Source organism: Oncorhynchus nerka, linkage group LG12, assembly GCF_034236695.1.
Source record: "Oncorhynchus nerka isolate Pitt River linkage group LG12, Oner_Uvic_2.0, whole genome shotgun sequence".
Taxonomy (NCBI): domain Eukaryota; kingdom Metazoa; phylum Chordata; class Actinopteri; order Salmoniformes; family Salmonidae; genus Oncorhynchus; species Oncorhynchus nerka.
The window spans coordinates 26,750,375-26,764,816 of record NC_088407.1 but is presented as its reverse complement, the minus strand read 5'-3'; the positions used below and the strand labels follow the sequence as shown (position 1 = coordinate 26,764,816).

The window sequence follows — 14,442 nt, the reverse complement described above, 5'->3', positions numbered from 1 at the left end:
TGAACACCAGACGGGCTGCGGCGTTCTGGATGAGTTGTAGGGGTTTAATGGCACAGGCAGGGAGCCCAGCCAACAGCGAGTTGCAGTAATCCAGACGGGAGATGACAAGTGCCTGGATTAGGACCTGCGCCGCTTCCTGTGTGAGGCAGGGTCGTACTCTGCGGATGTTGTAGAGCATGAACCTACAGGAACGGGCCACCGCCTTGATGTTAGTTGAGAACGACAGGGTGTTGTCCAGGATCACGCCAAGGTTCTTAGCGCTCTGGGAGGAGGACACAATGGAGTTGTCAACCGTGATGGCGAGATCATGGAACGGGCAGTCCTTCCCCGGGAGGAAGAGCAGCTCCGTCTTGCCGAGGTTCAGCTTGAGGTGGTGATCCGTCATCCACAATGATATGTCTGCCAGACATGCAGAGATGCGATTCGCCACCTGGTCATCAGAAGGGGGAAAGGAGAAGATTAATTGTGTGTCGTCTGCATAGCAATGATAGGAGAGACCATGTGAGGTTATGACAGAGCCAAGTGACTTGGTGTATAGCGAGAATAGGAGAGGGCCTAGAACAGAGCCCTGGGGGACACCAGTGGTGAGAGCACGTGGTGAGGAGACGGATTCTCGCCACGCCACCTGGTAGGAGCGACCTGTCAGGTAGGACGCAATCCAAGCGTGGGCCGCGCCGGAGATGCCCAACCCGGAGATGCCCAACACCCAAGAGGGTGGAGAGGAGGATCTGATGGTTCACAGTATCGAAGGAGAGAGAGGGGAGAAAGAGGTCAGAGCACAGGGTAGGGCAGTGTGAGCAGAACCAGCGGTGTCGTTTGACTTAGCAAACGAGGATCGGATGTCGTCGACCTTCTTTTCAAAATGGTTGACGAAGTCATCTGCAGAGAGGGAGGAGGGGGGGGAGGGGGAGGAGGATTCAGGAGGGAGGAGAAGGTGGCAAAGAGCTTCCTAGGGTTAGAGGCAGATGCTTGGAATTTAGAGTGGTAGAAAGTGGCTTTAGCAGCAGAGACAGAAGAGGAAAATGTAGAGAGGAGGGAGTGAAGTGGATGCCAGGAGTGAAAGGATGCCAGGTCCGCAGGGAGGCGAGTTTTCCTCCATTTCCGCTCGGCTGCCCGGAGCCCTGTTCTGTGAGCTCGCAATGAGTCGTCGAGCCACGGAGCGGGAGGGGAGGACCGAGCCGGCCTGGAGGATAGGGGACATAGAGAGTCAAAGGATGCAGAAAGGGAGGAGAGGAGGGTTGAGGAGGCAGAATCAGGAGATAGGTTGGAGAAGGTTTGTATATGTATATATATATATCAGGGTCACTTTATAAAGAACAAATTTGCTGTGGCTGCAAGTGGTCTGGGGCAAAGATTGTGTAAAAATTGTGAGAAGTAAAGATTGTGAGAACAACAGTGACACCACATAGACATCCTGCTGAAAACCACAGAGACACAGAGACACAGAGAGCAGGTAGGAGGGTCCTGTATGCACAAAGTCAGCAGGCCCACCTGACCAAAGCGTAGATACGACCTTGTTTTGTGCTAAAAGAAGACCGCAGAGTGCCTCTGAACTTGTTCATTGTGTGGGGGTGGTTGTAAGTGACATGCTATCAACACAACTAAAAGAGAACAACACATGACAGAGAGATGACTTGAATTAATAGGTTCTTTCCCATTCTTATTCAACTACTCCCTGGAACTCAATACAAAACTACACACAAGCATGAGTCATTATAAAGATCACTCCGCTACCCATTTTATTCTGAGTAATTGTGACTCCTTGTTACTAAACTTATAATTAACTAGCTGATGTTAGTAGGGTTAGGTTTTAATTCTCAGAGTAAAAAACTCAACGGACAGTATGAAAGCTTAACCAATTTTATTCTTCCCAGAGGATCAATATAGCTGCACATTTTCACACAAGCACTGATATTTAAATAAATCAAATAAAAAATCTAATCAAATCAAATTTATTTGTCACATACACATGGTTAGCAGATGTTAATGCGAGTGTAGCGAAATGCTTGTGCTTCTAGTTCCGACAATGCAGTAATAACCAATGAGTAATCTAACCTAACAATTCCAAAACTACTACCTTATACACACAGTGTGTAAAGGGATAAAGAATATGTACATAAAGATCCATGAATGAGTGATGGTACAGAACGGCATAGGCAAGATGCAGTAGATGGTATCGAGTACAGTATATACGTATGAGATGAGTAATGTAGGGTATGTAAACAAAAGTGGCATAGTTTAAAGTGGCTAGTGATACATGTATTACATAAAGATGCAGTAGATGATATAGAGTACAGTATATACATATACATATGAGATGAGTAATGTAGGGTATGTAAACATTATATTAAGTAGCATGGTTTATTTATTTTATTTTTATATTACTAGGCAAGTCAGTTAAGAACAGATTCTTATTTTCAATGACGGCCTAGGAACAGTGGGTTAACTGCCTGTTCAGGGGCAGAACGACAGATTTTGTACCTTGTCAGCTCGGGGATTTGAACTTGCAACCTTTCGGTTACTAGTCCAATGCTCTAACCACTAGGCTACCCTGCCTGAAGTGGCTAGTGATATATTTTCCATCAATTTCCATCAATTCCCATTATTAAAGTGGCTGGAGTTGAGTCAGTGTGTTGGCAGCAGCCACTCAATGTTAGTGGTGGCTGTTTAACAGTCTGATGGCCTTGAGATAGAAGCTGTTTTTCAGTCTCTCGGTCCCTGCTTTAATGCACCTGTACTGACCTCACCTTCTAGATGATAGCGGGGTGAACAGGCTGTGGCTTGGGTGGTTGTTGTCCTTGATGATCTTTTTGGCCTTCCTGTGACATTTGCCGTACCAGGCGGTGATACAGCCCGACAGGATGCTCTCGATTGTGCATCTGTAGAAGTGCTTTTGGTGACAAGCCAAATTTCTTCAGCCTCCTGAGGTTGAAGAGGCGCTGCTGCGCCTTCTTGACGACGCTGTCTGTGTGGGTGGACCAATTCAGTTAGTCTGTGATGTGTATGCCGAGGAACTTAAAACTTACTACCCTCTCCACTACTGTCCCATCGATGTGGATAGGGGGGTGCTCTCAGAACGCACCCTTGTGGGGCCCCAGTGTTGAGGATCAGCGGGGTGGAGATGTTGTTACCTACCCTCACCACCTGGGGGCGGCCCGTCAGGAAGTCCAGTACCCAGCTACACAGGGCGGGGTCGAGACCCAGGGTCTCGAGCTTGATGACGAGTTTGGAGGGTACTATGGTGTTAAATGCTGAGTTGTAGTCGATGAACAGTATTCTCACATAGGTATTCCTCTTGTCCAGGTGGGTTAGGGCAGTGTGCAGTGTGGTTGAGATTGCATCGTCTGTGGACCTATTTGGGCGGTAAGCAAATTGGAGTGGGTCTAGGGTGTCAGGTAGGCTGGAGGTGATATGGTCCTTGACTAGTCTCTCAAAGCACTTCATGATGACGGAAGTGAGTGCTACGGGGCGGTAGTCGTTTAGCTCAGTTACCTTAGCTTTCTTGGGAACAGGGACAATGGTGGCCCTCTTGAAGCATGTGGGAACAGCAGACTGGGATAAGGATTGATTGAATATGTCCATAAACACACCAGCCAGCTGGTCTGCGCATGCTCTGAGGGCGCGGCTGGGGATGCCGTCTGGGCCTGCAGCCTTGCGAGGGTTAACACGTTTAAATGTCGGCTGCAGTGAAGGAGAGTCCGCATGTTTTAGTTGCGGGCCATGTCAGTGGCACTGTATTGTCCTCAAAGCGTGCAAAAAAGTTATTTAGTCTGCCTGGGAGCAAGACATCCTGGTCCGAGATGGGGCTGGTTTTCTTTTTGTAATCCGTGATTGCCTGTAAACCCTGCCACATACCTCTTGTGTCTGAGCCGTTGAATTGTGACTACTTTGTCTTTATACTGACGCTTAGCTTGTTTGACTGCCTTGCGGAGGGAATAGCTACACTGTTTGTATTCGGTCATGTTTCCGGTCACCTTTCCCTGGTTAAAAGCATCTGTACAAACATTGTATGTTTTACTGCTAGGCAGGACACTAAGTTATTTCTCCCTTAACGTGACGTGACCTGTTCTCGACCCTTGTTCCTGAGGATCACAAGAAATGGTGGATCATATTAGGCTAATGTATGACAAGTTTTGAAATAGTCTGGAACATTGAACCTATTTGAATCATTATGGAACACTGACTACACTGAAGTTTAGACCTGGAGCCTGGCGACGACCTGACCACTGTCATCACAGTTCCATGATAAGTGAGGATTATTAGGGTAGACTTATAGAACTACTGGTCAACCCCTATTGTACACTTCTCTCACCTTCCAATATTTCATGGATTGAACAATTGAACATGGCAACTTTCAGTATGAATCAAACTACCTGTATTCTGATTCACCAATACATTTACTGTGTAAAGGGTCTCCAAACCAGTTTGATTTTATTCATGAATCCTAACTTTCCTAACCCTAAATAATATACAAGATCAGAAAAAATGTTTTATCTACCAAGTGGTGCTGAAAAGGAGACAAATATGTGTATATTTACATGGCTTTCTTAAATCCCTAATATTAGGAACAGTTCCCTCTCTATATTCTAGTGAGACTGGCGAGAAATTCAAATTAAAGGTACACCAAATGTAGGGATAGTTTTAAACAAACGTACTTAATACCTGATTGAATGAAAACTCCATGAGAAATTCACTTGGCCAGTAAGTGGGAGGGTTTTCAGCGGTTACATTTAATTTATTCAACATACACAAGCGATCTGCAAAGCCTGTTACACACCTGCATAGGTAAGTCTGAATACCAACTACTGGGAAGTGCGTAAGAAAGGAGTGTGTAAAAGAGGTGTGTATTTCCTGAAATGGGCCCATAGTGACATTGGTGTGTTGTGGTTTTGATGCACTTGAGGTGTGTGTAGAGAGCATGTGGTAAGGACTGACGGTCATTGCTGTTGGTTAGAGATGAGTTTACATGAGTGGAAAATCTATTTAGGGGCATTCAGAACACCACAGAGAGATGTGATACAGGATACAGCTTACAAAGGAGAGATGACTGAAAGAGTTAGTCAATAGAATGGACTCCATGCATGCATATATGCACATATTGTCATCAGGATGAGCTAATGTTACATTGAGCATAAACCTCAATCTACTCTGATGTTGTTGCCCAAAATCAGTTGTGGTGTTATTGTTCTTCCCTGCAAACCTACAAGTGAAACTGTTGTAGTAATTTAAGAGCGAGAGAGAAAATCTGAGAGAAAATCACACAATACCTCTGTATGACAGCAGTTTAGTATTTTATTTAATCTGCACAACATTACCAATGTAAAACGGAATTTGACAGAATACAAGGCATTGAAAGACACTTCACTAATATATAAAGCTTTATACAGTGAGAAACACATACAAGCAATTCAAGTTAATAAAGAGGCAACGCTGACGTTTCAGTCCATGTTTTCTTGTAAGACACAATGAAAACTTCCCTGATATATTAAGCTATATGCAGTGGGAAACACATACAACTAATTCAAGTTATTAAAGAGCAAAAGTCTACATTTCAGTCCATGTTTTCTTTTAAGACAATGAAATGAACATGACAACTTCCCTGATATATAAAGCTATATAAGGTGGGAAACACATAACATCAATGCAAGTTATTAAAAAGCAAAAGTTTATATTTCAGTCCATGTTTTGGCGTCTCACCCCAGAGTAAACAGTGTCTCTCTCCATGGCGCTCCTCTCTCTCCCAGCCTTCACTTTCTTGTGGACGACGTTCAGAGCGGCGTAATGGAGTGTGTCAACATCTTGATCCTGAGAGGAATAACAAAAATACATTCCAAATATTTGGTATTAGACTAAAACATTAATGGTTGAAGCAAAACAATTAAAGTGTATATTTTCATATTTTGACTCAATAAAAAAAATATTGATTCAGCAACAGCTCAACAAATGCAAGGTGTGTGTACCTGGTTATGACTGGGGACCTCCGGAGTACTTGGCTGAGGGGGCGCCCCTTTTAATCAAACATTATCATCATCATCATCACCATCAACAAAAACAACATCATCATCATCCATCATCATCATCAATAACATCATCATCATCGTTATCATCAACATCAATTACATCCGCATCAACATCATCATCATCATCAAACAATTAATTAGTCAAGTTTTATGATCAAAAACATGTCATGTTCCCTGTACCAACAGTTTCAGCATATTGCACATTGATAAGACTTACCTCTGCACTGTTCACATTCTCTACTGCTGATCTTATACAAAACACAACCAAGGACAATGATGATGATGAAACACAGACCCAACGCTGCACCCAGACAGTACACCAAGAGAACACGGTCCTCCTTACAACCATCTGTAGAAATACAGACAGTGATAGAGGAGATTCAGGACATTTTGCTCCACCAGGCATTGAGTTTCTTCACAGCACCATGAAAGAATATCAGAACATATCAGAATTATCACTTACGGACAACATCTAGCTTGGTCCCGTTCCCAAACAGTATCTCCCCACATGAGGCCACAGCACAGTAGTAAGTCCCAGCATCAGAAAGGCTGAGGTTCCTCTTGGGGAGGTTGTAGGCACAGCTCTGTGTAGGAGACCCAGCCTCAGGGCTCTTCTCACACTGATCATTCCTGTCTCCATGGGTGTAAATGACTCCTGGTCGGGATTCTCCTGAGTCATGTCTGAACCAATAGACACTGTGTTCTCCTGCACAGGTCTCTGTGTGTATTGTACAGTTCAGAGTCACAGAATCTCCTGGCTGGATTGACTCAGACACAGGTTGCTGAAGTATAGTCATATTTCTGGAATCTGACCCTGACAAGAAGGCCAATAAACCAATTTAATCTCTCCAGAGTATCCCTGTGGCAAGTGTTGTAACTCAACATTTATTCAATTAAGATCTCATCTGAGAATACCTCATATTTTCACTGTATATCTGTAAATTCGGATTTACAAAAAGTAAATAATAATAATGACTTTCTCTTTACCTTTTATGAAGAGAATGACTCCTTTTCCAAATTCCAAATTGTTTCCATAAGAACTTCCACAGTAGTATGTGCCTGAATCAGAGAGTTCCACGTCTGCGATCATTAGATTATTTTTCCATTGGCCACCTTCCACTGAGAAGCGAGGGTTATTCTTAAACTTCTGGTAAAATGTTGCATTCTTGTCCAACTTATAGATGGTCGAGATGAGCTGAGGAATATTTTCAAAAGTTTGCTTGTACCAGGAGAACATTACTCCCACCTCGCTTTTGTTGAAGCAGACCAAAACCACTGCGTCTCCAACGTTGGCTGACATGAGACCATTCTTCTGACTGATGGATGAGGATTCAGTCCCAGCTACTCCATGAACTAGAGAACATGAAAATATATTAGCTGTTACATACCTTAAATACAACTTTGGATTCTCAAAGTGTCTGTAGAACAATAATGGGATACTTTGTGTCTCCAAATCAAGAAATGTAAAATGTATAAGATTGACTTACCCATCTCTACGAGAAGTGGAAATATCAGACACAGTGTGATCATCTTTAAAGTTGTCAGCTCTTCACAACTTGTGTCTTGTGTGGAAAGAGTCCACCCATGTAGACAACACTTCAACAATGAAGTTACAGGTGATTGGCCGAACTGGACCGCATCATATTTGTTAACGCCTCATTCAGGCACGACTGTGGTCTTTACGTGTATCTTGTACAGTTCAGAGTGCCAGAATTGTCCTAGATGTACAGTCTCATAAATTAGATATGTACAAATTGAGCACTGATTTTTGAAGCACGGTTTCCCTCAATCTTTATCACTGCAGCTGCTGTTGTCTAACAGACTCAAATTTGTGACCTGGTTTTGAACATGCATGCTATGAAACTGTCATCCACTAGGGCTTCTATCAGTCACTTCACAAAAAAACATGACAAACACAGCAAATACAATACAGTGGTTTTATTTTTGTGATCTCCCCTTCAGGATTTACACTCAAAGGACAAGATAGTTTGAATGCCCTCCTATGACATTGTTATTGAATAGGTCCATGGTTCTAGTCATCTAAAATCACACTGAAAATCAGGGATTGTGTTTGATTGAGCATACTGTATTGATCTCTACGTCAAATTACCCAATACAAACTCATTGTGTTTTTTCACAGATTTCAGTTGACTTGGTATAGATAAGCTGCCTCATTAAAATAGTTGGTTAATTGTAGCTATATTTCTCAACTGGAAGAGTAAGTATAGCCTACAGCATGAGTGAACTAAGGGTTCTGAGACATCTGGCTGAAAACCACAGAAATAGAGAAAGAGCGAGAGAAGGGTCATGCGTGCAACAGGCCAGCAGGCCCTAACAAAGAGTAGACCTATCCTCATCTTGTTTTCATCACAGACCACAGAGTACCTGTAAATAGGTTCCTGTGTGTGTAAGGGGGTGTTAGTGGCATGAGAATAGAAAACATGTTTCAACACTACAACTTAAAGAGGCCTAAATAATGTATTATTGTTGAACGCTTTATTCATCTAATCACATTCATCTACTTTCATGTTGCTTCAATGTCTTCTCGACCTGTTTTTCTTGTTACTCCGATTCAGAGCTACCAGTGGAGGCTACTCAGAAGAGGAAGTAAAATACATCCTCCTTGGTGAATTTCATAAAAATAAAAATGTTAAAACATTTAAAAAGTATCATTTTTATATAAAACTATACTAAATATAATCACATCACCAAATAATTGATTGAAACACAATATTTTGCAATGAAGGTCTACAGTAGCCTCAACAACACTCTGTAGGGTAGCATCATGGTGTAGCCGGAGGACAGCTAGCTTCCGTCCACCTCTGGGTACATTAACTTCAATACAAAACCTAGGAGGCTCATGGTTCTCACCCCATTCTATAGACTTACACAGTAACTGACAACTCCCGGAGGACGTCTTCCAACCTATCAGAGCTCTTGCAGCATGAACTGACATGTTGTCAACCCAATCAAAGGATCAGAGAATGAATCTAGTACTGAAAGCATAAGCTACAGCTAGCTAGCACTGCAGTGCATACAATGTTGTGAGTAGTTGATTCAAAGAGAGAGGAAGACAATAGTTTAACAGTTTTGACCAAATACATTTATTCCAAAATGAAGGAGAAACAAGAGAGAGATAGAGATTTGCCATTTTTTTTCACTTTCAGTTTCACTTACTTAGCTAGCAAATGCAGCTAGCTAGTTTAGCCTACTCAAACACCCTGCTCAAACAGAGGTATGGTATGTTAGCTAGCTTGCTATGACTATCCAACACAACACTGGAACTCTTCCAAGTCAAGGTAAGCGTTTTCAGTCCAACCCTAATTTAGCATATCTGATTCATCTAGTTAAGGTCTTGTTGAGCAGCTAATTAGTAGAATCAGGTGTGTTAAATTAGGGTTGGACTGAAAACCCACAGGATGGTAGATCTCCAGGAAGAGGGTTGGGCAGCCCTGCTGTAGGCTGTATCATAGTCTTTGGTGATCAGGCCTACCACGGTCATGTCGTCAGTAAACTTGGTGTTGTAGTCATGCGCAGCCACACTGGCATGGGTGAACAAGGTGTACAGGAGGGGACCAAGCACATGAGGGGCCCCTCATGCAATAGAGATTGCATCATGTGTAGATCTGTGAATTGGAGTGGGTACGGGGTGTCTGGGATGATGGTGTTGATGTGATCCATAGTGACGGACCGTAGTGATTTAGACAGGTTACCTTGGCGTTCTTGGGCACAGGGTCTATGGTGGCCTGCTTGAAACATGTAGCTATTATAGACTGGGTCAGGGAGAGGTTGAAAATGTCAGTGAAGGCACCTGCCAGCTGGTCAGCACATTTTCTGGTAATATGTATGGATTTGCGGCCTTGTTAATGTTAACCTCATTGAAGTAGAAGTCCATGTCCAGGTTAGTGATAGCTGTTCTGCTGTCCAGAAGCTATTTTCGTCATAGGAAACCATGGTGGAAACATCATGTAAAAAAATATTAAGATCAGCACCAAATAATACACAAAATATCACAATTGGTAAGGAGCCCGTACAATGTCCGCTATTCCCTCCAACGACATTCCACGTCAACATCAGCATTATGCACTCAGCATTATGGAGATAGCTTGGGTATAAGGCAATGTGATGGACTAGAGTCCAGGGGGTGTACTTGTACATCAAGTTGCCTCCAGCTACAGAAACAGGATATAGGCTGCTGCTCCTATGAGCCGTTACGGCTCGCAAAAGCCAAGGCTCATGCCTTATCTCATGCCTTGGCTCATGCCTACCTCTTTTTGACACCTAACTAGAAAACCTCCTGACTTCAGAGTCTGGAGGCTGTTTTCATGATGTCGACACAATGCGTCAATAATGAAGGGGGCTGTGATTTTTACTGGTAGGTTCTCCTCTGTCTTTCCCAGTCAAACACCCTCATGGACAGCCACACACAACCCCCTGTGTCTGCTATGATACAAGTGTACCCTACGTCTTTGAAAGAAAACCAGGACATTTTGACCAGAACATTCAACAGTTACTGAAAAAGAGCAACCCAGCTTTATGTGTTTATTGGTCTGTGACCAACTGACATCGCTCCCAGTTAGAGGGGAATAAGGCAGTCCAAGAGTTGACACACAGGAGCTAAATAGACATCCTGTTGAAAACCACACACACACAGAGACACAGAGAGCAGGTAGGAGGGTCCTGTGTGCACAAAGCCAGGAGGCCCACTTGACCAAAGTGTTGATGTGGCCTTGTCTGGGGCTTACAGAAAACTACGGAGTACCTGTGAACTTGTTCACTGTGTGGGGGTGGGTGTGAATGACATGCTATCAACACAACTAAAAGAGGACAACATTACAGAAAAGACTTGAATAAATAGGTTGTTTACCATACTTATACAACTACACCCTGGAACTCAATACATATCTACACACAAACACCAGTCATTGTCTTGAGATCACTTTGTTGCCAGTTTTATTTTGAATGATTGTGTGGCCCCTCCTGGTAACTAATCTACACTTTATAATAACTTTGTTGATGTTAGTAGTAATGATCCAGTGATGATGACTACCTAGACTGTTTGATACAAGTGAATCTATGATTCTAAAATGGATTTATAACACGATACAGATGTGTAATATGTATGTAATAAATGTATATATTACCTTGTTATAGATTCTTAACAGCCACACAGTGTCTTTGTTGGGCCTTTGCTGACAGATAGCATGATCTATCACAGGAAAGTATTTTTTCAACAATTCTTAGTGAACAATTTGAACATTTTAACAATTCTAAAAGTTTCTGCCAACTCTACTGTTCAGGCAGTTATGTACACTGCCTCAACCTATTGAAAGATAAATGAAGTGCAGTATTTCAAGCTGCACAAATGCATATTCACTTTTTGTATTGTTTGTGAAAACTTCTCAGTTACAATGTGGACATTGTCATATTCAGATTATATTTTCAACAATATCAGCTCTCTTCAAAATCTACTCAGCTAAGAAGTCTATTTTTAGTTCAGGCTTTTCTCATGAAGAGATTGAGTTGTGCTCTTAGTGACATGGATGTGTTGTGGTTTTGATGCACTGAGGTGTGTGAAGACAGTGTGAGGTGAGGACTGATGGTCATGGCTGGGAGTTAGAGATTAGTTTAGGGACGTCAGAACACCACAGCGATCTGATACAGGATACAGCTTAAAAAGGAGAGTTTGAGACAACTGAAGTGTTATTCAATATACAGTTGAAGTCAGAAGTTTACATACACCATAGCCAAATACATTTCTACTCAATTTTTCACAATTCCTGACATTTAACCCTAGTAAAAATTATGTGTCTTAGGTCAGTTATGATCACCACTTTATTTTAAGATGTGAAATTTCAAAATAATAGTAGAGAGAAGGATTTATTTCAGATTTTGTTTCACTTTTAACTCACTGTATCACAATTCAAGTGGGTCAGAAGTTTACATACACTAAGTTGACTGGGCCTTTAAACAGCTTGGAAAATTCTATAAAATGATGTCATGGCTTTAGAAGCTTCTGATAGGCTAATTGACATAATTTGAGTCAATTGGAAGTGTACCTGTGGATGTATTTCAAGGCCTACCTTCAAACTCAGTGCCTCCTTGCTTGACATCATGGGAAAATCAAAAGAAATCAACCACAGAAAATATATTTTAGACCTCCACAAGCCTGGTTCATCCTTGGGAGCAATTTCCAAAGGCCTGAAGGTACCACATTCATCTGTACAAACAATGGTACGCAAGCATAAACACCATGGGACCACGCATCCGTCAAACCGCTCACAAGGAGACGTGTTCTTTCTCCTAGAGATGAACGTACGTTGGTGTGAAAAGTGCAAATCAATCCCAGAACAACAGAAAAGGACCTTGTGAAGATGCTGGAGGAAACAGGTACAAAAGTGTCTATATCCACAGTAAAACGAGTCCTATATCGACATAACCTGAAAGTCCGCTCAGCAAGGAAGAAGCCACTGCTCCAAAACAGCCATAAAAAAGCCAGACAAAGACTTTATAGAGAAATGTCTGATGAAACAAAAATAGAACTGTTGGGCCATATTGACCATCGTTATGTTTTGGAGCAAAAAGGGGGTCTTGCAAGCCGAAGAACAAAATCCCAACCGTGAAGCACAGGGGTGGCAGGATCATGTTGTGGGGGTGCTTTGCTGCAGGAGGGATTGGTGCACTTCACAAAATAGATTGCATTATGAGGTAAAAAAAAGTATGTGGATATATTGAAGCAACATCTCAAGATATTAGTAAGGTAGTCGCTCTGGATAAGAGCGTCTGCTAAATGACTTAAATGTAAATGTAAACCTCTCTGGGTTAGGCGGGACGCAATGTCCCACCTGGCCAATTGCCAGGGACAATGCAGAGCTCCAAATTCAAATAAAATACTATAAAATTCTAACTTTCATTAAATCACACATGTAAGATACCAAATGAAAGCTACACTCGTTGTGAATCCAGCCAAGATATCAGATTTCAAAAAGGCTTTTCGGCGAAAGCATAAGAAGCTATTATCTGATGATAGCACAACAGTAAACAAAGAGAGAATAGCATATTTCGACCCTGCAGGCACCACACAAAACGCAGAAATAAAATATAAATCACTCCTTACCTTTGACGAGCTTCTTTTGTTGGCACTCCAATATGTCCTATAAACATCACAAATGGTCATTTTGTTCGATTAATTCCGTCGATATATATCCATAATGTCCATTTATTTGGCGTGTTTGATCCAGAAAGAAACAGCTTCCAATTTGCGCAACGTCACTACAAAATATCTCAAAAGTTACCTGTAAACTTTGCCAAAACATTTCAAACTACTTTTGTAATACATCTTTAGGTATTTTTAAACATTAATAATCGATCAAATGGAAGACGGGTCTATCTGTTTTCAATACAGGAGGATCACAAACTAACGCTACTTTCCTAGTCTTGCGCAACTCTCAAACAGTACACATAACGTTACCCTGATTCAAGATGGCCGTACTTATTCATTTCACAAAGGAATAACCTCAATTTCCAAAGACTGGTGACATCCAGTGGAAGCGGTAGGAACTGCAAACAAGTGCCTTAGAAATCTAGTTCCCCAATGAAAACTCATTGAATTGACAGTGACCTCAAAAAAATAATAATTCTGAATGGTTAGTCCTCTGGGTTTTGCCTGCTACATAAGTTCTGTTATACTCACAGACATGATTCAAACAGTTTTTAGAAACTTCCGAGTGTTTTCAATCCAAATCTACTAATAATATGCATATCTTATATTCTTGGCATGAGTAGCAGGAAGTTGAAATTGGGCACGCTATTTATCCAAAAGTGAAAATGCTGCCTCCTATCCCAAAGAGGTTTTAAAGCTTGGTCGCAAATGGGTCTTCCAAATGGACAATGACCCCAAGCATACTTCCAAACTTGTGGCAAAATGGCTTAAGGACAACAAAGTCAAGGTATTGGAGTGACAAAGCCCTGACCTCAATCCTATAGAAAACGTGTGGGCAGAACTGGAAAAGCGTGTGCGAGCAAGGAGGCCTACAAACCTGACTCAGTTACACCAGCTCTATCAGGAGGAATGAGTCAAAATTCACCCAACTTATTGTGGGAAGCTTGTGGAAAGCTACCCAAAACGTTTGACCCAAGTTGAATAATTTAAAGGCAATGCTACCAAATACTAATTGAGTGTATGTAAACTTCTGACCCAGTGGGAATGTGATGAAAGAAATAAAAGCTGAAACAAATCATTCTCTCTACTATTATTCTGACATTTCACATTCTTAAAATAAAGTGGTGATCCTAACTGACCTAAGACAGGGACTTTGTACTAGGATTAAATGTCAGGAATAGTGAAACTGAGTTTAAATGTCTTTGGCTAAGGTGTATGTAAACCTCCGACTTCAACTGTTTAGTTTGGCGGTATGGATGG

General features: G+C 42.0%; 1 protein-coding gene across 1 annotated transcript; it reads right to left on the bottom strand.

Moving 5' to 3' along the window:
* Positions 1–5,274: 5,274 nt before the first annotated feature.
* Positions 5,275–7,570, bottom strand: LOC115138021 (uncharacterized). Its single transcript, XM_029674410.2, has 6 exons — positions 7,508–7,570; positions 7,008–7,373; positions 6,484–6,834; positions 6,238–6,369; positions 5,961–6,007; positions 5,275–5,805 (listed from the first exon to the last, which is right to left on the bottom strand). The coding sequence occupies exons 1-6, from the start codon at positions 7,548–7,550 to the stop codon at positions 5,674–5,676; spliced, it is 1,071 nt and encodes a 356-aa protein (XP_029530270.2). The 5' UTR covers positions 7,551–7,570; the 3' UTR covers positions 5,275–5,673.
* Between the last annotated feature and the right edge of the window lie 6,872 nt (positions 7,571–14,442).

Excerpts from the sequence above, each read along its gene's own strand:
- LOC115138021 (XM_029674410.2), bottom strand. The coding sequence starts at position 7,550 with ATGATCACACTGTGTCTGATATTTCCACTTCTCGTAGAGATGG. Across the intron at positions 6,370-6,483 it reads GACCAAGCTAGATGTTGTCC|ATGGTTGTAAGGAGGACCGT; the intron begins GTAAGTGATAAT and ends GTATTTCTACAG. Across the intron at positions 5,806-5,960 it reads AGGTCCCCAGTCATAACCAG|GATCAAGATGTTGACACACT; the intron begins GTACACACACCT and ends TATTCCTCTCAG.